The sequence below is a fragment of the Juglans microcarpa x Juglans regia genome, chromosome 7S, assembly GCF_004785595.1.
Source record: "Juglans microcarpa x Juglans regia isolate MS1-56 chromosome 7S, Jm3101_v1.0, whole genome shotgun sequence".
In the NCBI taxonomy this organism is placed as follows: Eukaryota; Viridiplantae; Streptophyta; class Magnoliopsida; order Fagales; family Juglandaceae; genus Juglans; species Juglans microcarpa x Juglans regia.
The window spans coordinates 16,048,335-16,074,571 of NC_054607.1; the positions used below are offsets into that span (position 1 = coordinate 16,048,335).

A 26,237-nucleotide genomic window follows, 5' to 3' on the forward strand; every position below is an offset into this window, starting at 1 on the left:
AGTATGCTCATGACTTGCAACCACGCATAGAGGAGCTAGAACGAGAGGGGGTACAAATACAAATTCAACAGCAGTGGTTAACAACAGAGGTTCAACGTTTACGAGAAATATAAGGACAATTTACAGTTAATCTCGCTGGCTTAGCTAAATAAAATATGCATCCATCATATCTTGTAATCTGATAGCTTGTCTTGTTCTCAATTCCATCTATATAAAATCAGTATTGAGTTTCATTTCATTCGCATCAAATCTTCTTTGCTCTCTGAAATCCATCTGCATTCTCGCTCTCTAAGCTTTTTTTTTTTAATGGCTCGACACTCTTCTTCCAACAATCCCCTTGTTCACTATATGAGGTATTCTGCATCTCGGCCACCAGTTATTTCTACATCCATCATAGGTGCCACGATGCAGTATGAGAATGATTTAATTAACAAGTCAGATGATGACGCCATTTATGAACTTTTGGGTCTCGGTACTCGATACTTATCATCTATTGTCACATTTTCCCGGCAATTGCAGTCTAAAACTTGTGAGTTTGAAAAGGTTAACGAGAAGATTTATGAACTTCAACGACTTGCTTATGAGTCTAACAAAAAAATAGGAGACTTAAAGCTTGAGAATAAGGATTTAAAATCCTTACTTGTCTCTTCATTTCGACTTTCTACTCCTTTAGATAAGGATAATATGTCGATATATGAAGAGTAAGAGCGCTTGAAAAATGAGGTTAAAAGTTTCAAATTTTTGTAAATTGTTTGAGATAATGAAATAAGAATGTTTAACAGATATTCATGGCATGCATCATTCCTATCTATCTCTAAGTTGTGTATATTTCTTTCAGTGCTCAATGCAACTCTACGCAATCTATTTGAATTGTCTCTCACCTAAGACATGAAACATCAGTCCAAATAGCATAAATAAAATTCAAACGACTAAGTAGTATTTTTTTTTTTTATTATTATTTTACTCGTTGAAGGAGGCCTAACTCACGCACACAAAATCGAAAAGAAAAAATAGATGGATGCAGGACCGCGCGGAAGAAAAAGAACAATGCACTTGAACGTGCTGGGCAACTCACATGCAACATGCAAAGATGGGTATTGAATAAAGAAGAAGATAAAAAGTCTATGGCCAACTTCAAAGAAAGAAGGAGTGCTTTCCCTTTCTCTGGGAGAAAGCGTGGGGTTCCAGTGCCTTTGTTGTTTTCAACAAAGGATTTAGTCTCACCTTGGTGAGTTTTTTCTGTGACAGTGGTGTTGGGTAGCTAGACGAGATGGAGGAGGAGGAACTGGCATCACAATGGGAAAGGCTTCATCTCTCCAAGGAAGAAAGTGGTTGCTTCCATGTCCAGCAAAAGAGCATCCGCGATGAATAAGAAGAGGAAAGTACTATATTGTTGGGAAAGCTTTGACGGAGAAGGGAGTGAATAGTGAAGGATTCAGAATAACAATGTCTCAAATATGGAGGCTGGACGGGTGGGTGACGTTTAAGGAACTTGGTGATCAATCCTTCTTGATCGAGTTTCAGAAGATAGAAGACAAAGAAAAGGTACTAAGTGGACGTCCATGGTTCTTTGACAGACACCTCCTCACCATGATGGAGGTGGACGAGAAGGAATCCATAGATGGGTTGAAGTTCTGCTTTGAGCCATTCTGGATACAGCTACACAACCTCCCACTATCAGTCATGACAGAAGATTTCGGTGAGCAGTTTGCAGAAGCTATAGGCCCGGTTATAAGAGTAGAAGCAGAGGCAGATGGACGTGCTTGGGGCAGATGCCTAAGAGTAAGGGTGGCTGTGGACCTTAACAGACCCCTACTTCGAGGGAAATGGCTAAGGCTGGATGACAAACAACACTGGATCTCATTCAAATACGAGAGGCTGCAAAACTTTTGCTTTCAGTGTGGTATTCTTAGTCACAAAGGCAAAGGTTGCTTGACTGCTCGTAATGCTCAGCAAGGAGAGACTTTGCCCCCAACTCAGTTTGGTCCATGGCTCCGAGGACAGCCTAGGAACACAAACATTTTCGATAGCCGTAGATACGGCGGATCAAAGGGCGGAAACAACCAACAGACGGGGCAGAAAGGGGGAGAGGGTACTATTGTCCAAGATATATTTGTGCCTCGTACATCAGAAGCCTTCGCGAAAAAGGTGGCAGGTGAAAAGGAGAAGGTGTCAGCAAGAAAGAAGTAAGAAGGGTCTCAGACAGGCACCAATCAGTCACATACTGATGGGAAAGGAGGAGAAGGTGCTGCTGAGGATCCATGCATCGGGATCTTGGCTGGAAGCCAGGGTGTAAGTCAACTGTCTGACCCAATAAAGGTTACCTTTGGTCAGAAGGATGATAGGTTCTTAGAACCTGGTGGCCCTCAGGAGATACAGGTTTCTCACGTGGGGGAGGCTTCTGCAGTTAACCTAATGTCGGGGACATATAGCCTCCATGAGTCTATGAAGGAAGTAGGGGTGGAAAGGGTTACAAAGGAAATTTCTAAAATAGGCAGCATGGCTATGGATCAAACGCCTGGTGAAGACACTATCATGCCAATGGCAAAGGTTGAGGGTATGAGGACTATGAGGAAATGGAAAAGGAAAGCCCGGGAGAGTGAGACCAATACAAAAGGCAATAGTAATACAAGCCTAGCTGATGGTTCTGCATGCAATGCAAGGAACTTGTATGCGAGGGGGTGCAAAAGAGTCTCAACTTTTCAGGAGTCTAGTTCAAAAAAGACAAGGAGATGCCTCAATACAACAGATTTTCCTATGACTAAGGCAGAGGCTGGCTTTCAGCCCTACCATGATCAATGAGCATATTAGTGTGGAACTGTCGAGGGCTTGGGAACCCTCGGACAGTTAAGGTCCTTAGGAATCTGACTAAGGAAAAGTTTCCCAATTTGGTTTTCCTAGTGGAAACTAAATGCAGAAGTAATAAAATGGAGGCAATTAGGAGGTTGCTGCAAATGGATGGGTGTTTTACTATGGACTGTATGGGATTTAGTGGAGGGATTGCCCTTCTCTGGAAAGACGAGTGGAGGGTTAACATCATTAATTATACTAAATGGCACATTAGTGCTCTGATCCAGGAGATAAAGGATGGACCTACATGGCAATTCACGGGGTTCTATGGACACCCTGATACAGGGAAAAGAGGCAGTAGTTGGCATTTGCTGAAGATGCTCAAACCCACCAACTCCTTAGCATGGCTATGTGCTGGGGACTTTAATGAGATCCTTCATCAGAGTGAAAAGATTGGTGGAGCAGCCAGACCTTATAAACAGATTGAGGACTTTAGACAAGCTGTGGAAGCTTGTGGTCTAAATGATATACACTCTCATGGGCAAAGGTTTACTTGGTCGAATAACAGATGTGGGAATGATTTTACTAAAGAAAAGATTGATAGAGCCTTTTGGAAATAAAGAATGGAATGAGTTATATGGTCATGGGGTTTGTAACGCACTTCCTGCAATTAGATCTGATCACTCTCCTTTGTCAATTAGTCTGCACAACACCACTAAGGGAAGGATGAAAAGGAGATGGTGCTTTAGATATGAGATGGCATGGGAAATAAAGGAAGAATGTCAGAAGGTGGTGAGAGAGGCATGGCAAAATGCTGGTATAACAGATGGTCAGGCCAAATCCTTAAGGACACAGCTTGAATGCTGCCAAAAGGGTCTCACGACCTGGAGGCAAAAGCTTAAGCAACAAGAGGACCAGATCATTAAAAATGGGACACAATTTATTGGGCATGTTCAGAACGTTGGTACTGGTGAGCACTTGGCAGCTATGAAACAAACCCAAGAGGAGGTGGTTTCTGCCATTATAGCAAATGATATCAAGTGGAAACAAAGGGCAAAGCAACACTGGCTTAAACATGGGGACAGAAACACCCAGTTTTTTCACATGCAAGCAAGCCAGAGAAGGAAGACCAATGCAGTTAAAAGCATAGAAGATCTGCAAGGAAGGTGTGTCACTGACCTATTAGCAATTGGAGAGGTATTCACAAGCTTTTTCTCCTCTCTTTTCACTACTTCCAATCCCAGTTCTATTGACCAATGTCTGTTTGCAATGGACACCAAATTAGACAGTGTTAAGAAGGCTTGGCTATTAAACCCTTTCACTAGGGAGGAGATCACTGCAGCTATTTTTCGAATGAATCCCTTGGGGTCTCCAAGCCCTGATGGGTTCCCTGCCCAATTCTACCAAAAGAACTGGGAGGTAGTGGGGGATCAAGTCTGTAATTTTGCTCTTGGCTTCCTTAATCATGGGGGCACCCTCAATGAGGTAAATGACACTTTTATTACTCTCATACCCAAAGTTCAGAACCCCAAAAGAGTAGTGGATTACAGACCAATAAGCCTTTGTAATGTCTTATACAAGGTTGTGTCTAAAACCATGGCAAATAGACTTAAGCACATACTGCCACAGATTATTGCCCCCAATCAGAGTGCCTTTGTCCCTGGAAGGCTCATATCTGATAACACCTTGATTGCTTATGAGGTCCTTCACTCTATGAACTCTAGAATGAAAGGGAGGAAAGGTTTTATGGCTCTAAAACTGGATATGAGCAAGGCCTATGACAGGGTAGAGTGGAGATTCATTGAAGCCATCATGGTTAAAATGGATTTTCCTGCTCATTGGATCCACATCACTCAAGCTTGTCTCACTTCCGTCTCTTACTCTATACTTCTTAATGGAGATCCTCAAAAAAAGTTTGCACCTACGAGAGGCCTAAGACAAAGTGATCCCATGTCACCCTACTTATTTATACTATGTGCAGAAGCCCTCTCTTCCCTCCTCAAACATGCTGAGACATGTCGCAGTATAACTCCTGTGGCAATTGGTAGAGGTCCTGTTAAAGTAAACCATCTCTTCTTTGCTAATGATAGCCTTCTGTTCTGCCAAGCCAAGCAGGAGGAAATTAATTGTGTTCTTAACATCCTTGAGTTATATGAGAAAGGATCAGGTCAGGTTCTTAACAAGGATAAGTCTGCCATTTACTTCAGCAAGAATACTGCCCGGATGACCCAACAGCTGATCATGCACCTTGCAGGTGTCCAATCCACTTCTTGCTTTGAGAAATACCTGGGCTTACCTTCATTGGTGGGTAGAAAGAAGATAGCATCCTTCCACTCTTTAGTTGATAGAACCTGGTCTCAGGTCACTAATTGGAGGACCAAATTTCTCTCTGCAGCAGGAAAGGAGATACTGCTCAAAGCTGTGCTCCAAGCTATCCCTACCTATGCAATGGGGATGTTCCTTCTACCAGCCTCTATTTCAAGGAAATTAAACCAGATACTAAGGAAGTTTTAGTGGGGTTTCAATGAAGATTTTTCAAAAATTCAGTGGGTCAACTGGGAGAAGCTTAGTGGCAGGAAGGATATGGGAGGGCTTGGGTTTCGAGACTTGAGATGCTTCAATCTTGCTCTACTATCCAAACAGGGATGGAGGATCCTCCAAAATCCTACATCTCTAGTGGCACAAATTTTAAAGCAGAAGTATTTCAACAATGGAAATTTGCTTGATGCTAAGCTGGGAGGTGGGCCTTCTTTTGCATGGAGAGGAATACATGCTGGATTAAGTTTGTTAAAAAAAGGCCTCATTTGAAGGGTTGGAAATGGACAGAAGATTAACATCTGGCAAGATAGATGGGTACCATCTCTACCTACACAAAAGATCTTGACCCCTCGAGAAGCTGATTGTTGGTGCGAAAAAGTCAGTGATATCATTGATCCTCAACAGAAGAGATGGCAGGAACCTATCCTATCTGAACTCTTCACTAACCAGGAAATAGAGGGCATAAAGGTAATTCCCATCAGCTTAGGAGATAGAGAAGACAAACTCACCTGGCAGATTTCTCTTAATGGCAGCTACACAGTTAAAAGTGGATACTATCTTGGCAAAGAATTGGAGAGAGAGCAAGGAGGAGAACCTTCCGGCAGAGCTGAGAACTGCCAAGTGTGGAGGTCCATTTGGAAACTCAAGGTTCCTCCTACCACCAAAATGTTTATCTGGAGGGCATGCAGTGAAAGCCTTGCCCACTATGGCTAACCTGAAAATAAGAAAGGTGGTAAAGGATAACATTTGTTTGATATGCAAAAGGGAATCTGAAACCTCTGGCCACGCTTTATGGGGATGCAGCAGTGCCCAAGATGTTTGGTGTCAAGGCCCAAAGAAAGTGCAAAAATTTTCTTTTCACAGTGACTTGGTTTTTAATATCTGGGCAGAATTGATTGGCAAGCTTGAACCAGGGGATTTAAATGAGGTGGCTGCTACAATGAGAGTGATATGGGCGAGAAGAAATGATGTCTTACATGGGAAAGTTTTTAAACACCCTCAAGAAGTCATTGGCCAGGCCAGGGCAGAATTGTCTCTGCATGAAGAGGCTTTCCAGAAGGAGGTTGATGCTAACGATGAGAACATGGCAAGAGTTCACAGATGGACAAAGCCTGCAGTAGGTGGTTTTAAAGTGAATTGGGATACAGCTGTGCAATCGAAGCTAGGAAGGATTGGCATTGGTGTCCTAATTAGAGATCATCAAGGGCTGGTGATAGGTGCACTTCGTGCTAACAGACCTTTGAGAGGTAGTGCATTTGATGTTGAAGCATATGGGCTTGTTTTGGCATGTGTTTTTTGTATGGAAATTGGAATAAGGCAATTCTATTTGGAGGGAGATTCAAAACAGGTCGTGGACCAAGTGATCCAAGGTTGTCCTAACTGGAGCTTAGGTGGTTGCCTCATATCAGATGCCAAAGCTGTTCTAATCCAAGCTGCTGATTGGTCTATCTCTCATGTATATCGGGAGGCTAACATGGCAGCTCATAAGCTTGCCCAAGCGGCCTTTGAATGCACTAAAGATCTCTATGACATTGAAATATGCCCCCCTTGTATCCTTCAGGTGGTTACTGAGGAAATGAGGCATTGATCCTGTGTTTTCCTTTGTAATACTGGTTCATCTTGTATATGGTTGGTTTGATTAATGAGATCAGTTTATTATAAAAAAAAAAAAAAAAAAAAACTTCAAAGAAAGAAGAAGAGGAGCACTCAACATGAAAACTCAAGCTCTCGACGACACCTGCACGCAAAAGACAAGAATTAATGCACCCCTAACGAGCTAGGGGTCAGCGAATATAAAAACAAAAATGAAAATAAAGATAAAAATAAAAATAACGAGTTTAAATTTATCACAAATAACTATCCTATCAACGGTGCTAAAAACTTGATTCACTAAAAAATTAACAGTACAAAAACTATTCCAAGTGCAAGAAAGTATCGCGTAATATTAAGAAATTAATTTCTAAATCGTCTTCTCCAAGAAAGTGTTTAAAATCAAATTCGTATAAAATAGTAAAAATATTTACAAAGAGAACATAAAAATAAAAGTGATGATATGTGCAATGAGTGGAAGAGTGCAACCGAAATGAAAAATTACTGGTTGTGAACCAGATTCATTTTGTTGGATTTGAGTGTAGTGATGAAGAGTAAAAAATTTAGATGCATGACGGTAAATTAAAATTGCTGAAATTAATTAATTGAATTTAAAGGAACAAGAAAAATAAATGACATCAAATTAAATGAGCAAGAATTAAAGATGCAAGAAAAATAAATGACATTAATTTAAATGAACATGAATTAAAATGAACACTTAAAAAATTTTAATAATTCATCATAGACTTTAAATTGAAATAAAATTAAAATAAAGCTGGAAATGGAGGCCATAAGGAAGAAAGCTGGGCAACAACAGTTGGCCATTAGGCTCTAAACTGCGTTACCGTGCTCCCTCTCATTCACCTGAGCTTTCTCCAAATACGGAAGAAAATAAAAGCAAGCTAAATTACACTACCCCTGCTCCTACTCTACTTCAAACTCTAACTCACTCTCTACTCCTGCTGCTTTCCTTCGTCCGTTTCATTCATTTATACAGGTAAAAGTCTATTATTCTGCTTAAATCATACCGTTTGGTTTGACCGTTCGGTATTTTTTTATTTTTTATTTTTTACCGAATGATAAAGAAAGTAATTTTAAATTTATTGATATATTTTTTTTATTTTTAAAAAATATTTAAATATATTAAAAAATTTTAAATAAAAAAATTTTAAAAAAATAGTTTTATAACTAGCGGTAGCATCGAGCGCCGCTCTTTCTACAGAGGTTCAATTGCCAGGAGGTAAGTGATACTTTCGGCGTCCGGGTCCCGTGTGCCCTGAGTCTCTTGCTCCACAGCGCCGAAAGCATTCCATTCTTTTTATTTATAGCCATGCGGCGTCCCAGGCTCATTTTCGTCCGTGAGTTTCGCTGAGTTGAGACTAACCGTTGCTTCCCTTTTTTCTTTTTTCTTTTTTCATTTCTTCGAATATTTGCATGTGTAAAAAGAAGCTGGGTCGCTTCTCTTCTTTTTTTTTTTTCTTCCAGCCGAAAGGTGTATTGGTGTCTTCCGTTGCGTGCCTGTTTCTTCCATATTTTTATTTTTTTCGCTTGGCGTGCCTTTTCCTGGTCGAAAACCAACACTTGGTTATCATTCTGTCTGCGCTAAACCAAACCAAAATTTGCTATCCTGCTGCAACTCTTCATGCCTCGTTTTAAGCCAATTGGTTTTTTATTCTCTGGCTCCCCTTCTTGTTTACTTCTTTTTCTTTTCGTTTCTTGGTTCAGCTTCCTGCGTGGACGCCCCACTTTATTTCTTTTCTTTTTCTTTTTTTTCGTTTGTTTTCTTTTGCATTTTTGCTCATGAGTGCACCCAGCTTTCGCGTGCGTGTGTTCAGCTCCAGCGTGATTGCTGCTCATTTCTCTTTTTCTCATCTGCTTGCTGTTGAGCTTTAATGATGTTTTACTCCAATGAGGCCTCTGTGTTTGGCCACGGTCCTGATGTTGCAAGTAAGCTTCAAGGATCTACACCCCATGATCAGTTATTGATTCGAACCTCAGATTCCTTCTCTGATTTGCTTCTCTTTTCCATTGGGATGCTTCTATTGATGGTGGCTTTTGTCAAGGACAGAGTTCCAGAGTTTCTTTGCCAAGGGGTGTCTGCTTCTTCACATTTTCATGGCTGTTTAGAGAGCGAGCTCAAGAGGTGAGACGGAGCCGTGGGCATCATGCGGCGTGGTGGAGGCTTCGGATGCTCTGTTTTGGGTGTAAGAAAACAGAGGGTGATGGAGTGGTGGTGGTGCCGTGTGTAGGTGGCTGAGCTACATGACGAGGCTTACAGAGAGGCTGGGCAGTGGCTTCGTGGAGGTGCAAGGTGCTGCAGGCCGTGCATGGCTGGTGGTGCTGGCTTCGTGTGGATGCAGTGCAGCTTGGAGGTTCACGGCAATGGCTCACGGTTGCCTCCCAGACGTGGAGTTGCGCCGTGGCTCATGTGGTGCTTGCAGCAGTGCGTCCATGGAGAAAGGGTGCGCAGCGGTGCATGCATGGAGCATGGAGTGGAGGAGCTTGTGGTGGCTGTAGCTGGACGTGCAATGGAACTGGGCAGAGGTGGCTGGGCACGGATGCAACGTGGTGGCGTTGGTTTTGACGTGCGCAAGGTGGTTGTTTCCTGGACGTGGAGGCAGTGGTGCATGGGTAGCGCGGTGGATGGCTGGTGCTGCTGCTGGGTAGTGGCGGTGGCGTTGTGTAGGTGCTTGGCAGTAGCGGGCGGTGGTGCTGCGAAACAAACAAAAACAAAAATAAATAAGTAAAAACAAAAATAAAACTAGACAAAGAAAATAAATATAATAAATAATTCAATTTTAGCGCTATGGAAGTGCCTAAGCCTCGTTTGTATTCAAAACTCACTTCAACTTATCTCAACTCATATCATCTTATCATTACAATTTTTTCAAATTTTTATATAAAAAATAATAAACAATTCAATTTTTTCAAATTCCAAAACAACTTTTCTAAATTTTCATATAAAATATAATAAATAATTTAACTTTTATTTTACTATTCACAAATCATCTCAACTCAATTAACACATTTCTGAATCCAAACCACTCCAAAAATAAAACTAGACAAAAAATGAAGAAGAAAATATAAAAAGTGTGTTGTGCATGAGAAGAAACATTATCAAATTAAATCACAAGTTATAAAATTAAGTATAAATTATGTCATTAATCAATTTAAATCACAATTTGGATTTATGCCTCTTCACTATTTTCTCTTCTAAAACCAGTAATAAAATAATGAAATAATTAAAAATATATTGGTTCTAGATATATAAAATATGTGATAATTCAGCTCAATCAAAGTGTTTTATCAATATTTCAAATATTTCTAAAAGATGATTGAGTACTTACACATTATGAACGTTGTCCTAGAATTTGTTCCGCTGGATGATCTTTCACAAGTTTTCACTATTTGGTTGCATCTTGCATTAAGTTCAGATGATCTTTCCTGATGTCTCTATGTTGGACTTCCTCTATTGTATTCTCTTTGTTGAGATTTAGACTATCTATTCCCATGATCTTTCCTTTTGAGTTGTCTCCAAATTTCACGTACCCTTCTTCTTTAAATATAAGATCAATAAATTTAGACTTATCTTCCGTCATGTGTCTTGAATATTCACTATCTAATAATCATTTGCGTTTGCTTATGGAGGACTTTATGCATACCTACAAAAACAATTAAAATGATTTTTCTTAGTACCCAAGTTCTTTGGATCTTTCATTCATTAGTATTAGAATAAATAAGATTTTTAGATACCCATATGACCCTAATAGTTATTGTATGTTTTCTTCTAATGGGACAAGTATGATAATTATGACCATTTCTATTAGAAAAATTACAGATAACTTGTGACATATACGAAGAATTTGAGTGATTGTAATAGTGTCTTTATTTAAAAAATTTACTTTTATGAAAAGAATTTTGAATGCTAGCCTTGTCAAGGAAGTTTTTATAAGGTTTGTATTTTTGCTTTGGCATGTATCATAAATCTGCCTTGTCAAAAATACATATTTGACTACCAAGAAGTTTTTCAAAATTTCTTTTGCCGTTTGTAAAGTTTTTAACAATATTTTCTAAATCAGTCACTTTCTTCTTCAACTCATGATTTTCATATTTCAAAACGATTTTTTTTTTTCGATAAAACATCAATTTCGTTTGCTAAAAAAGAATTTTTCTAGTAATATATTTGATACCCAATTTCTCAAGTTCCTCATATACTTCTTTCAAGATATTTTACAATTTCTCATATGAAGGATTTTCAATATTATCAATATTTGTTACCTCAAAGTTATCTTTAGCCACAAGACAAAGATTTACAGATTCTCCATTGCTTGTTTCGTTGTTTGAGTTATTTGAATTATCATCCCATGTAACTTTCATTATTATCTTCCCCTTGTTTCAACCTTTCTTTAGTAGAGAACAATCCGTCTTTATATGTCCTGGCTTATTGCGTTTGTAGCAAGTTAAAAAGTCATTTTTACCTGTTTCTTTCTTGGAAGTTTTATTTCTCTTTAAGAATCATTTAATTCTCCTTGTTATCATTGCAACTTCTTCATCTTTATCATCACTTTCCTCATTTTCGCTTTCATGATAAACAACTTTAAATGTCAAACTCTTCTTTGACTTTCCTTCTTCTTCTCCTCTTTTCAATGTATACTCATGGATAGTAAGTGACCCAATGAGTTCATTTACTTCGAGTTTCTTGAGGTCTCTAACTTCAAGAATTGTCGTCATTTTTTATTCCCAGCGTTTTGGCAGAGAGTTGAAAATTTCTCTTACTATCTCCACGTTAAAATAGATTTTGCCGAGAGCTGTCAAGTTGTTTATGATGTTAGTGAGACGAGTGTACATACTAGAAATAGATTCATCATCATTCATTTTAAACATTTCATATTCATGAGTAAGATATAAATTTTTGATTATTTGACAAGTTCCTTCATAAGTGACTTTCAAGTTATCCCAAATTTCCTTTGCCATCTTGCAAATCATTGTTCTATTGAACTCATTCTCATTGAGAGCATTATATAGGAGATTTGTATCCGTTGAATTCAATGTTATAATTATATCGTCTTCACGATCGAACTCTTCTTCTTCCTTTTTGATCTTTACTCCATTAACAACTTTTGTTAAGATATAAGGTCCATTTACAACGCATCTTCAAATTTCTCGACTTTGAGATTGAAGCAAAATTCTCATTCTAACTTTTAAGAATGTGTAATTATCTCCGCAAAATAGTGGATGCCGACTACTAGATTGGCTTTCACAAAATGTACCTGCAATGTTAACCCTAAGATCTTAACTCAAAATATAGTTAATCTGATAAAAGAGCCCTTACTTTGATACCAATTGTTACCCAGATGACTAACACAAGAGGGGGTGAATTGGGTTGTATTTAAAAATTAACAATTATAAACCAAGTATACAATATAAAATATGAACAAAATAGGAAGCAACAATTAATATAAAAATAAGGGTACAAGAGAAGCAAACTCAGTATTTTAACGAGGTTCAGCCCCACTGCCTACGTCCTCGCCTCAAGCTACCCCTTGAGAATTTCTAAATTCACTATTCAACCTTATTCAGGTAGAAATAGAAACCTATTACACCTTTGAGCAGTACCGCTATAAAGAATCAGTGTAGAACAACATCTACACTTGTAGTCACCTTACACGTGATGATTCAACTATTTTCTGTGTAAAACCCCTTCTACACATACAAGGGTTATACACACAATTTTACTGATTCAAGAGCTGATAGTGGGTAGGTTATCAAAAAACACTTCTCAATAAGTGGAATAAGAATAATACAGTGCAAACTATATCTATCTCAAAATGAATAATGATTAAGACTCAATACTTAGAGAAGAGAGATTGAAAGCTATGTTGTAAAACTTACAATGATGTGCGTATGCTCTTGTTGTTGTGTTCTTGTGTTATAAATTTGAAAATATCAATTGAGCTATTTATAGGCATATGAGATTTAATTTTCAAATTTAAAAAGATTCACATGTCAAAATTTAAAAAGGGAGACCACTCACTTTTCAAAATTTTCAAATAAAAGTTTCTCCTTTTTATAATTGTCAAAGACAACATCATTCACTTTTCAAAATTTTCAAACCTAATCTTTTACTTTTCACATATGACAAAGTAAGCATAATTTACTTTTCAAAATTTTCAAACAAAATTATCTACATTTTGCATATGTCAAAAAAGGCATCAATCACTTTTCAAAATTTTCAAATATAATCTTTTACTTTTCACATATGATAAAAGGAGCACTATTTACTTTTCAAATAAAGCAGCACATGTGAATGATGACAATTAATCATCTTTCAAAAATTCAAAATTCAAAATTCAAACTTTTAATTTTAAATATGTCATGCACATGTGGAAAATGAAATTTAATGTTTATGAGAAAATATTAATTTTAAACTTTAATCCAATTTCAAATTTTATTAAGAGATGTACAAAATTATTCTAAGAGCTTAATTTGTAAGCTTATTTCATTTCTTACTCATACTTGATTCGTTGATGTGCTTAACTTCATTTTGTAGACAACTTGAGCTTTAGACTTCTTTATGCTTAAATTTATTTGTTATCATCAAAATTCATTTATAGATATATAATTATATGAAACCTGAAATTTTGGGTTCAACAAACACTGAAGATGTTTGAAATTTACGTGTAAATATTCAATAGATGAATCTTTTGTTAAAGCTTAACATAATATCAAATTAAATAATTAATTAAAATGAGAGAGGTAACAAAAATATTGTAACAGAAAAACGGCCTGGTTTGGATTATAAAAGCTTCTCATTTCATCTCATATCATCTTTTTTCAATATTCAAATATCATAAACGTAAATACTTTTTAATTTTATATTTTATTTTTTAATCTAATCATTGCTCAATTATTACAGTTTTTTTAAACTTTTTAACAAAATACAAAAAAAAAAAAAAAAAAAAACATCAACTTTCAAATATCAAAATAAAAATAATTACATTCTAATAATATTTTAACTTTATGATATTTTTATTCAATTTTTTTCTCTCATTTTCAAAAATCTCATAAAACGTATTAATTCAAATAATTTTATTATTATTCAAAGTATCTCGACTTATCTTCCTTTCCAAGCCAGGTGGAAAGCTTTGAGTCTACTTGTCATGAATGAAAGCATAATAATTCAAAAGACACAAAAAAAAAAAAAAAAAAAAAAAAAACTATTCCACCAATTATTAAGAAATTAATCTCTAACCTAAATGGTAGGGTTAACTTATGAACCTGATTGTTTAGATTCTAGAATTGATGAATTTTGATCCAATTAGTTCGAAGTTGGAACTCAGAAATTAACACTTCAACGATGGGCCGGAATGAGCCCAATTGACTCCATGTCTTTCTTTTAAATTTCGACTGCATGCCCAATCATTGACTGAAAAGAAGGTCTTGTACATAACAACGGCCTTTTGTGACCTTTTCCCATCTCTCTCGTTTGGGATAGAGGAGTACTATACTAACAAAAGTAATTTTAATTTTATAAATTAATAACGTGCCTTCATTTGATCTATTAGATTATTATATAATAAATTTAATATATCACATCAAGTCACGTCAATTTGTAAGATTAATATTTTTACGTAATTCCTTTGTGGTTAAATCAACAAATTACTCCTAAACCTCCTTATGAAAAAAGTAATCATAAATCATAGCAAGCAAACTGCACCAGTAATTGAAGGTAATTAGTATTAAAGCAACAAATTAACGGCAAAACATAATAATCAGATCTATAACTTATACACAAATTCAAACAAAACAGAACCATATAATATGCAGAAAGCTAGGCATTTGGATTAGAAGAACTGCTGCATTCATTTGACAAACTGATCAAGTTTTCAAGTATACTCTAATTTCATTGATATTATTATGGGAAAACAAAAAACAAAAAAAAAAAGAAGTGAATGATCTGCATATGTTGTCTGGCCAGCTGGGTTTTCAATTGGCAGGATACGAGTGGATGAAATTCAGCGCTAGCTGTTAGGGTCTAAGGTGACCTTGGGTCGACATTGATAATGGAAAGGAATAAATCTTAGGGGAAAGTTATAAATTAAACAGTTCCTCTTTGGACCGGTATATCCTATAAGGGAGACTTATCGGAGACCAATAATAAAATGACACATCAGCTGTGCTCAGCATGACTCTGGCCCGCACCATAGAAACGGGTGAACTACAGAAAGGGATGAACCTAGCCGCACCATAGACTTATCGCAGACCAAGCCGCACGCCGTACGCCGGTGGAGGAGCAACCCTTACGGCGAACCCAAACCAGCGCAACCCAGACCATTGCATCATACCCTGCAACTTCTGCAAATCACATGGTATAAAAATACAACTCTTTTGTAGGCGATTATTACTCCAATCTGATCTATCCAAGGAGGAAGTGATCTTGTATCTGTCCTGTGCTGGGTCCAAATACAGATTTTTGTTTTCTCGTATCTGTCCTGCCTCGCAAATCCATAAAGAAGTTGCCCAATGGATAAATCTGAGATGAGTTTCTGAAGCTGGGTCCAACTACAGATTTTGTTTTCTTTTTTAGAAGTAAGAAGAGGAGGGAAAACAACCCATCTTTCTTCTGTAGGCGATTACTCCAATCTGATCAACCCATCTTTCTTCTACCATTTATTAATTCCAATCTGACCAAAATTGACCATGGTCCAACACAGATGTTGCATCTTTTAAATGCTTAAAGTCAAAATAAAACCTGAAATCTTTGCCTTCCTCATCCTGATTCGATGAACTGTAAATTGAAGACAAACTGTAAATGAGGAACCCATCTTTCTTCTGAACGGCGAACCCAGAGAGAGAGAGAGAGGGCTAGGGTTCTGAATGTGGGAAGGAGAAGGAAGGTGAGAGGGGGGGGGGGGGAGGTGTGGGTGAGTTGCGGTTTGACAGACCCTTGGGTTTTTGTTTTTCCTCTGCAATGTCACCCACCATTGGAAAGATGTATATCCTACGTGCCATGCTACTGTTGCTTGCTATTATTTGGAGAATAACGGATACACCTGTGTGAAGTTATTCTCTAATTAAACCGTTAACAGCAAGAAGGTGATCAAGTTTCCGAGCTAGCTGTGATCATCTGCAGGAGAGAAAGTTGACAATTACTAAAAATCTGGAATTTGTCTTAACAATATTATTGCGACAATTTAATAGGGGTCACCTAAATTAATAATTTTGTATACAATCGTGAAGTGTGTAAACGCAACGTAATCGCTTTGAAAAATATTGAGATCTATTATTAAACAATTAAATTTTTTTTATATAGGTCCCATATTTTATTCACTTTTTTCAAAACGATTACACGACAGTTGTACAATTCACGGTTGCAAATATCTTTTCTCAATATAAATATTGTTCGTGAACAAGTGCGAGTCACTCGTTAGCTCATATATATATATATATATATAACTCTACACACACATATTATATATAGAGGCCTTATATAATATGTACGTAGATTATTATAGAACAAAGCGCACATGCACACCCATATGCATATATATTATATAATAGTTATAGAAGTCTATTTTTATTTATTTTCTATAGAAATGAATTGGATAATTTTGTAATTGATTTTTAATGAAGCGGCACACGACTTGAATTGGTTGATCATATGAAATGGATTGTAAAAATAAAAATTAATTTGTTTATCATTACCCATTAATTATTTTTGTGGTTCATTTATATATCAATCATCCTATTCGAGCTTAAAAATTAAGGAATTCATTTGCAGTTCATATCCAAATTAATTAAAGAGCTTAAAAAACAAAAAGACAACATGCAACATTCATGAGGTTAAAATATTATATATGCTACATTAAAGAAAGAATAATAGACAGTCTTTCTTATGAACAAGGAGATGAAAGGGAAATTAAAGTGTGTCGAAATCATAAATAGTACATGATGTTCAGTACATAGAGATCAGGAGACAATTAAGTCAAAAGTAGTCCTCGGTCCTTCCCTTGAATCCAATTTGCCCAAAAGTAAGGACGATGAACAGTCCCAGGTGCCAGGTAACTAACCACAACCTGCTCATCACCACACACATATCCAACTCATATGTGAATAAATATATAAGAAAAATGCTAAATGAATCCCACAATGTTACTGCTTATACATTTTATTTTATTTTATTTTATTAAGTAAGTAATTATTAGTAAAAATATATAATTTTTTTTATAACTAAAGATGTTAAAAAAATATTTAAAATAAAATAAAAAATTTTCAACTAGTGGAACTCTTGGCGGACCTCTAGCAGCATCAAAATATATAAACATATATTCCAATATTACCTAAAAATAAATTAGTAAGGAAGTTTATGTGCTATATAAATATATATATATATAAAGTAATGTTATACATTACATTCTCATCATATTGTAATCATACTAAATAGTCTGTGGCATATTTATCATTATTAGACGATAAAGAAGTATATAATAAATAATTATTTAATTGCGATAAATATGTCACATCATATTTAATGAGATAAAAGTAAGATAGTAATATGGAGTATAGAATTTTTCATCTATATATTATATATATTTAGCACCAAAAAGGGCAAGACAGTGTATAATTCAGAACTCTTAAGGGCCCGTTTGTTTTCAGAGATAAGATGAGATGAGATGAGATTAAAGTTAAAAAGTTGAATAAAATAATGTTAGAATATATTTTTTAATATTATTTTTGTTTTGGGATTTGAAAAAGTTGAATTTTTTATTTTATTTTTTATGGGGATTTGAGAAAGTTGTAATGATGAGGTGAGATGAGATGAGATGAGATGAGATGTTTTTCGAAAATAAACAAGGCCTTAAGAAACGAAAAGGCAAAAACATTATGTAGAAAACAGAAGGAAGGGTACTAACCAGAACTGAGAAGTGAGAGCAGGAGGAGTGGGAAAGTGAGAGAGCTCAGCTCCAATGCTTTCGAAGAAAAGTCCTGTCAAACTCTTCCCATCGATTGCAGGAATGCTGGATGGCGCTAACCAACCTATTAACCCGAATCCAATCACATTGAAATCCGTGCGCAGCCAATTCCTCTCAAAGCTTTTCCCCATTACAAATCAGCACATCCCAACAACAAAATTCCACCCAGTTATATATAATCAATCCTCACGAAAACCTATGCCGCCTGGCGGCCATTATCAGTAAACAGTAGAAGACTACTACGTACTTACCATGTAAACTTTCCTCCCGAAGCCCCCGCTTGCCTCAGAGGATTCCTAACAGCCACAGAAGACTTGACAAAACCTGAAAACCAGATGTTTATAATCATGCTTAGAGCAGAGAGTATAATTAAGCCCTTGAGGGCCGGAGATCGAAAGTTGAGAGCTTTTGATCAGATGCACCACCTGAAGTTAGGCATGATCTCTTTCCCACGGAGGCCCGAGAAGGGGATGCTAATGAGGAGGTTCCAAGGCCAATGACGGTCGAGGAAGTGGCAAAGGTCGCGGCCATTTTTTGAGAGATCTAGTGAGGGTTATTGGGTGTTCGAGATCAGTATGGAGTTGTTAGGGTTAGGCTTTTGTTCTGGTCAAAATGTGGGGGACATTTTTTGTGGCAGATTATAGATAGATTAGATTGCATGGATGGGCTACAGCTCAATGATATTGTGCCACGTAGGATTTGCAAGGATAAAGTGGGGCTGGTTGCTTCTATCCTGGTTGCTTCTATCCTAAGGGAATTACCAATTCCCATGAGATGGAGCGTGACTACAAATCGAGTTGAATAAGCTTGATGTGAAATTTACGGGTGGAAATTCATATTCTCCATGTTATTTTAAGTTATAAATATTAGATTATATAGGTTAATTCGAACACAATTATTTTCATTAAACGGTTAAAGTCTTAACATGATCTATTTAAATAATAGGTGATATGACTCGTTTAACTTGTTTAATAATTCTGGACATGACTCATTTATCATATTTCAAACCGTTTCAACCCAATTCAAGTCGTTCATATAAATAGGTTGAGCGAACCTTAACCTAATTAACATAATTTCATATATAATAGAAGAATGACTATATAAAATCATTCATAATAATAACAGTATTCATGATAAAATATTTTATTATCAATATTCAAACCAATAATATATAAGAAAATCAATATTTTCAAAAAATAAAATTACATTTTAACATAAAAAAACTCAATAGTTTGACCTATTAAGTAGTCAAATACTAATATTAATATTTCATCCTAACAATAGCAAAAAGCATTATATAAAACTAAGTATTTCTAAAATTTATAAATATTATTTATTTTTGTTATAAGAATTAATTGTAGGTTTCGAGGGTTGACCCGCAATTAACCTGTTGATTAATTGTGTCTTATTGGGTTAATCTATGTGGACCCAAACCCGCTAATTTTGTGTCGATTTTACATACAGGTCTTGTCATGTATTGCCACTCGTAGTGAAATTTCAAACTGAAGATTTTTTTGACTTTACAAATTATTATATTTACATATTTCAATCCATATACTTTAAAAATCATTATTATTCTTAAGACTTAAGAACTATATATATCAAAATTAAAATATATAAATTTATAAAGTTCCTAAACAATATCATAATTCGTACACATCTATTAATTTCTTTGTAATATGATATATATTCTAATGTTGTGCATCTACATCATTTATTTATTCATTGTAAGAGTATTCGCAATGTCATTGCCAAGTTCAAATTTTGATTAAAATTTAAGGTTTTGGCTGTAGCCAAAACTTTTAGAGAGGTTAATCCACATTGGACTAGCTATCCTAAAGTCAAAATAATAATATAATATTATATATTTTAATAATATTTTTAAAAAAATTAATATTTTGTAAATACACTTGTATTTCATATTTAATATTTTGTATTAATATTAAAATTAAAATTTAATATTAAAAAAGAGAGGTAGTTGGATGGAAAAATCATAAAATATTGATTTGATCATTGTACAATAACTCTCCAAATATGACTAGGGGCCCTATATTACTGTAGTTCAAAGTTCCACAAATATTCCTTTAGCTAGTCCAACACAGAACTCTTAAAAAAAAAAAAAAAAAAAAAAAAAAATTGGACTTGAATTTGGACTTTAACTCATGTTTTAATTTGTAGTGTAAGTTTACAAACTTCTCCTCGAAACGTGTATATGTCAGGTTCCTTGATAATCCTTTCATTAGGACGAGGCATTTTGATGCCTTAAGTGTAGTATCTTGTGAAAAAAATTATATATTTTCAACACGTAACAAGATGGAATATTAGTCTCTTGCAATGCATTTTCTTATAACTCATACATGCAGTATAAAGCGGCCATATATGAAACTTCAAATTGTTCAAATAGAAGTTGGGTTGAGTAAAATATAGTACTTTTTTCTATAAGGAAAGCCATTGAATAATCCTCTCCTAATTTTTCTTCCTAGCTTACTACCAATCCTTCTAAAGTTATAAAAGCTAGAATAACTTAATGCTACGTACTACTAACATTAAAAGCATTTCAATTAATGCCATGTATATATAAAAGGTTTCATTATCATACTCATAAAACCCATTATCATAGTCATAAAACCCAAATATTTTATTAAGGCTCTGTTTGAAATTTGGACTAAACTGAGATCAACTCAGTTCAGTCTAATTTTAAGCTGAATCTAACATCCAAACATCCAATACTCAAATCACTAAACGCATCTCAACTGAAAGCCTCTTTACACATTAGACCCACAATCTTTTTCAACTCAACATTTCTTTACATGCGGGAGCTACAACATTTTTCAATTTCTCATAAATACATTTAAACGTATCTTAACATCCAAAGACGTCTAAACTCATCTTAGGTGTGCTCCACAAAACTCACTCCATCATCTCAACTTACTACTATTCATAAAAAACTCAATTTATCTCAACTCAGTTCAATATCCAAACGGGGCCTCCAAAGAAAGCATCCTAAAGAAGGTTATCACTAGCGCTTACTGGAAAATAAAATAAAATAAAATAATAATAATAAAGCAAATAATAAAGCCCAAAATCATCAAGCCTAAGACTCATCCCCTGGTCATGTCCTATCATGTAGCATCCTCATAAACATCATCACATTGGTTAGGCACATATAAAAATAAAAATAAGTCAAATATTCAATAAAAACTACATCATACAGTAAATATAATAAAATTCGATTTAGGTTTTTAGTCAAGCATCAAACAGATTCAGTCATCGTTATCATAATTTAATACATACCAATAAACTTCAAAGAGACATAAACTCCTTAACCTCATTCTTAATGATTGTTACACACTATTGAACCCCTCATGTGTTAGGGTTAGTGACCTTTGCGGTCTTGGATCTACTGGGGCTAACGGATAAGAACCTAAATCCCAAGAATGGGCATCATCAGGTGTACCGCCAATGACGCATTCCGATGTTGCAATCCACCCATTAACCTCATAGTACTGTCTTTACTATAAGGTCAGTTCATTTATTCCCTCAACAGCCACATGCCATCTTTCCTTTCATTTCTTTTCTTACCCTAGCTTTCATTCATTTAATTAAATATATAGTTGTACAATATAAATATTAGTCAACCAACAACCACACATTTCTCATATGGCATCATTCCATTTATAGTATGGGTTCATGTAATAGGGGCTGCCAAGAACGATCTATACATATAGTTGTAAACGAGTAAATATCCATACAGTTATGTATAAGAAAATTTTCACTTGACATAAAATGACTTCATGCTTGCCAGTGCACTTGGGATGTGGTGGTGCACTTTGCGAGCTCGATAGTGTTTGGGTCCTTGGACCCTTGTCCTCCAAGTTCTGTCGATCACACTCACTAGTTGGACATGGATGTGGCAGCGTGGCAAATGGATCTTTTAACCCTTTTCCGTCAACACTTGAGGGGCATGCCAGCCAATGCACCCTTGCACGTGGGGAGATCTCTTGCCTAACCACATGATTGTGCAAACAATTCACCCACACTATGCACGTAATCGTGCCCGTAACTTGCATGTCTTATGCGCATGCACGACACAACACTAGCTAAGTCTTTCCAAAGTATGTTTTAAGATCACTATTATTTAGTTTTATGGTCATTGTTATTGAGTTTTAGGATCACTAATAAGATGTCACTGTTATTTGTTTTTAGGATCACTATATTTAGAGTCAAGTGAGTACACATCTTGATGCACCTTCCACCATACAAAATGATCAGCAAGGTAAATGCCGTGAAGATGTAGATCTTAATATTAGTAAACACTTTAGTCAAACGTGAAGACGTGAATTTTTTTTTTTGTTAATAACATGAGACTAATATTAATATTGTTAAGCACCTTATTTTCAAGTTGGTTCCCTCATTTTGATAGCCACAATGGTGGGTACACATTTTTTCTTATGTGTTTTGTAATATTCATTATTCACACCAACCTTTATAATATCTAATATGTCATGTCATGTGTTTTCAAGTTGGCTTCCCACTTTGGAAAGTCATGATATAAGTTAAAATTTTAATTTACTTTTTCCTTTGGAAATGGATAACTTTTATATTAGATATTTCTCTTTTGAAATGATGCCTTGCAGGTTGTCCTTATTATTTTGAAAGTCATGGTGGTGGACACACGGATACATAATAATACCCATGTCATGTAGTAAAAAATATTAGATATATAATTGCCATGCCATGTATTCTGAGTGGAGGTTGTTTCTATTATTAGTGTGTCATGTACTCAACAACTGAAATTATTTTCGAGTGACTTTGTGTGTTAATGAGGATTCAGGTTGCTGCTATTATTAGTGTGCCATGTCTTAATTTTAGAGGGCTCCAATTATAATGTTGATTACTTCTTTTAGAGTATAAATCCAAATTTGGCTTAGATGTAATTTCCTTTTATCATTATACACTACAAGAAATTTGACTTTTAGGGACGAAATTTGTTAGAGACGAATTAAATTTCATCCCTAAAAGTCATTTTTGGAAACAAAATTCAAAAATGTCAGAACTACTAAATTCGTTCGAACGGAAAAATATCCATTTGAACAAGATATTTTATGACGAACAAAATCGTCTCAAAAAAGGAAAACAGTTCGAACGGAAAAAATAGATTCGAACATGGAATTAATGCCCGTTTGAACAGTATATAATCTGTTCGAATAATAATATTGGCGGGAAATTAATTTATTTTTCTCGAGGAAAGTTAATAACCGTTCGAACTTAAACTTCCTTGTTCAAACGAAAATTTTTTCAATTAATTTTTTTATTAGTATCGATTTGTGCATATATTTTTTCCATTAATTTGTTATCATTTTCAAAATATAAAAATGTGTATATATTATATATTATGATTTGCGGTGAGTTAAAATATTTATAAATTCATAAATATATTTTTTGTAATTAACTTCAATAGTGATTTATTTTATATTAAATTTATATAAATATAACTTTAAAGATAGTATCATTTTTTATATTATCATGAACGGCAAGTAAAATGAAAAAAATAAACAAAGTAGTAAACACGAAAAATAAAAACTATACATTAATTACATCTCAAATATATAATGTTCAATACAACATAAAAAAGTAAAATAATAACTAAAACAATCATTGGGTCCTTAGTATCTCAACATCCTCTTGCAACATTTTAATAGATCCTTCCAGATCTCTAAGCTTGTCCATGATGGGCTCAAGTAACTCCATAAACAGAGCTCGTACCTAATCCAAAGTAGCCCCAGGAGGCTGTCTCACAACAGCGGCAACACTACTAGAAGCTGGATCTGTGGGAGGATCACTAGGCTGTTCTGGTGCAATCTTCCGCAAGTGCCCCTTGCTCTTGCTGAATGTGATCTTGTTAAGAGGCTCCATCTATGGCGACCTCTGCTCAGTGACCGACACTGTAACCCCCGATCGAAGTAGGAGGTTAGATACCAGCAGTGCAAATGCTAAACTACCTCCACTGGAAAAGCTTGACTCTGATCGAATGCGGAGGAATAAATACAATGCCAGATCAATGGGATCCCCCCGTGCTATCCGTAGCAAAAATCTGGCTCAATCGATCCCGAAATCAGTCTTGTGTTTTTTCGGATCGATGTTATATCCAATAATCAAATTAAGCATTCTAAAAAATTCTATACAATCGGCTTGTCGAATCACCTTGCTCCCATCATATGGAGGAGCCGATGGGTCTTGCACTAGCTGACGCACCTGGAGGAGCCGATGAGGATGGTAGATCCTCATCCTCACTACCATCCAAAGTAGCATCCGAATCTACATTCAGGGCTAGCGTGGAGGATGCGGCCGGTGTGTCAGAATCAGATGGTGCAGCCGCTAGTCCCCGTGTAGCCACTGCAGGATATGCGTCGGCTATACGGGGAATGTCAAGGAACTCAACAATAATGCGGGGAGAGAAATTAATACTCACTCCCCAGACTAATATGGTGTAAAACAGAGCATCAGCACTAAGTTCTCCCATGGTACAGTAGAACTCACCGACCATCTCTGGATATGCAGTCCCTCGCTGCTCACAGATCGGTATCCATCCCCACTCTGTGAAGATGGACTATATGCTCCATCCCTCCCATGAAAGATCGGAGAACTCAGACAAAATGACTGGATGCTCAACAAGTGTAGGCCTCGTCTCCGGAGCATGAGCTGCTGATCCACTACTTTGGTTGGGCTGATCTCTCACATGTTTTCTTCCGCTGGATGCCATTGATATACTGTTTAACCATAATGAAAGTAAGAATATAATTAACCATAATATTTAAATTATATTATTCAAGAATTATAATCTATTGAATTGAATTGAAATAATTCGTTCGAACAGAACATAGTCTGTTCAAACTAGTAAACTCTATTCGAATGGACTGTTCTGTTCATTCGAACGAATTTATTTTGTTCGAACAGAAATAATGTTGTTTGGCAACTAAGCGTTCGAACGGATTAGAGTTTTTCGAACGGAAGAAGCCAAACAGCCATGGCTGAGTCGACTCAGCCCCGAACTGAAAAACTTCCTATCTAGATGTTATCCTTTGTTTTAATCGGTATAAATGATTAAGGAGTGAAGCCCAATCATTTCTACTGATTATTTTGATATTATTTTCACGGAATACACCAAAATGAATGGATTTCGGATTCAAAATCCATACCCCCCAAACACATCTCATTCGTGCAAAAACTAAACAATAGAGGTGGAGAGTTGACCTATACCTTTTAGAAGTTCAAATGTGGGGTTCCTACGGCGGTTGAGTGGCAGTTTTCGCGGCGGAGTTAAGGGCGAACTCAGAGGCTCTCAGTGGTTGCTGGTTTGAATGAGAGAGTTTTGTTTCATTGTATTCGAACTGGGTCTATAATGACTGTGGCGTCTCGTTCGAACTGGATAAATATCCGTTGGAATGGTTATTATATTAATATATTTATAATTATATTACTAATAGTGATATATAATAATAATAATATTACAAAGTACAAAAGTATAAAAATGAAACTAATAATAGTATTATAATACTTTTAATTAATATATTTAGTGTATTATGTTTAAATATAGTGTTTCTATTATACTAAGTACATACTAAGAGCATTAACATTGGATTCATCATTTTCATTTTCAAAAAAATTGATGAAAAGTACATATTTTCTATAAACTCAAAACCTCTCTATCCATAACCCCACATTGAATTGGCTATTGGATTCATCAAAATAATAATATAATATGGTTTTTTTAATAATAATATTTTTAATTTATTTTTTTCATATTTTACAATTATACTAACTATATGTTAATTAATAATTTAATTTGATACTTAAATTATTGTTTCCCAACTTAAATATATTGTGGCTCAAAATTGAGAAACAATAATTTAAGTAAATAAAATAATAGTTATAGAGTGTGAATAGTGAGTCTTCAAATTTGAAGATGAATTAGAATGCACAATTCGTCAAAGTTTCAGATTTTAATGTTTGGTGAATCCAATGCAGTGATTTTAAACATGAATTCATCAAATTTTGAAGATTAAACTCATTTGATGAGTCCAATGCCAATGCTCTAAGTACTTAGTATAATTACAATGGCTGAATTATATAGGTACTATATATAAGTTATGATAACTATACTTCTATAGTTTATATAATAGTATAACACTAACTATAATTACTAGTTATATAACTGAGTGTAAGTATTATATATAGTTACTATATAACTGTAGTAGTTATACGTTATATAGCTACTACAGTGTAAGTATTATATATAGTTACTATATAGCTATAGCTATTATAAGTTACGATAACTATACAACT

General features: G+C 35.4%; 2 protein-coding genes and 1 long non-coding RNA gene across 3 annotated transcripts; 2 read left to right on the forward strand and 1 right to left on the reverse strand.

Annotated features, from left to right (window-relative positions):
• Positions 1–5,854: 5,854 nt before the first annotated feature.
• On the forward strand, positions 5,855–6,916 carry LOC121240866. Its single transcript, XM_041138393.1, has one exon. It carries the CDS (start codon positions 5,855–5,857, stop codon positions 6,914–6,916), a length of 1,062 nt encoding a protein of 353 aa, XP_040994327.1.
• A 9,845-nt stretch (positions 6,917–16,761) lies between these two features.
• Positions 16,762–18,503, reverse strand: LOC121241665 (photosystem I subunit O). Its single transcript, XM_041139532.1, has 4 exons — positions 18,317–18,503; positions 18,143–18,215; positions 17,832–18,011; positions 16,762–16,994 (listed from the first exon to the last, which is right to left on the reverse strand). The coding sequence occupies exons 1-4, from the start codon at positions 18,420–18,422 to the stop codon at positions 16,904–16,906; spliced, it is 450 nt and encodes a 149-aa protein (XP_040995466.1). The 5' UTR covers positions 18,423–18,503; the 3' UTR covers positions 16,762–16,903.
• On the forward strand, positions 16,984–22,028 carry LOC121241666. The gene is made up of 3 exons (XR_005935751.1): positions 16,984–17,112; positions 17,604–17,610; positions 22,019–22,028. It is a non-coding gene; the product is annotated as an uncharacterized LOC121241666 (long non-coding RNA).
• The last annotated feature ends 4,209 nt before the right edge of the window (positions 22,029–26,237 follow it).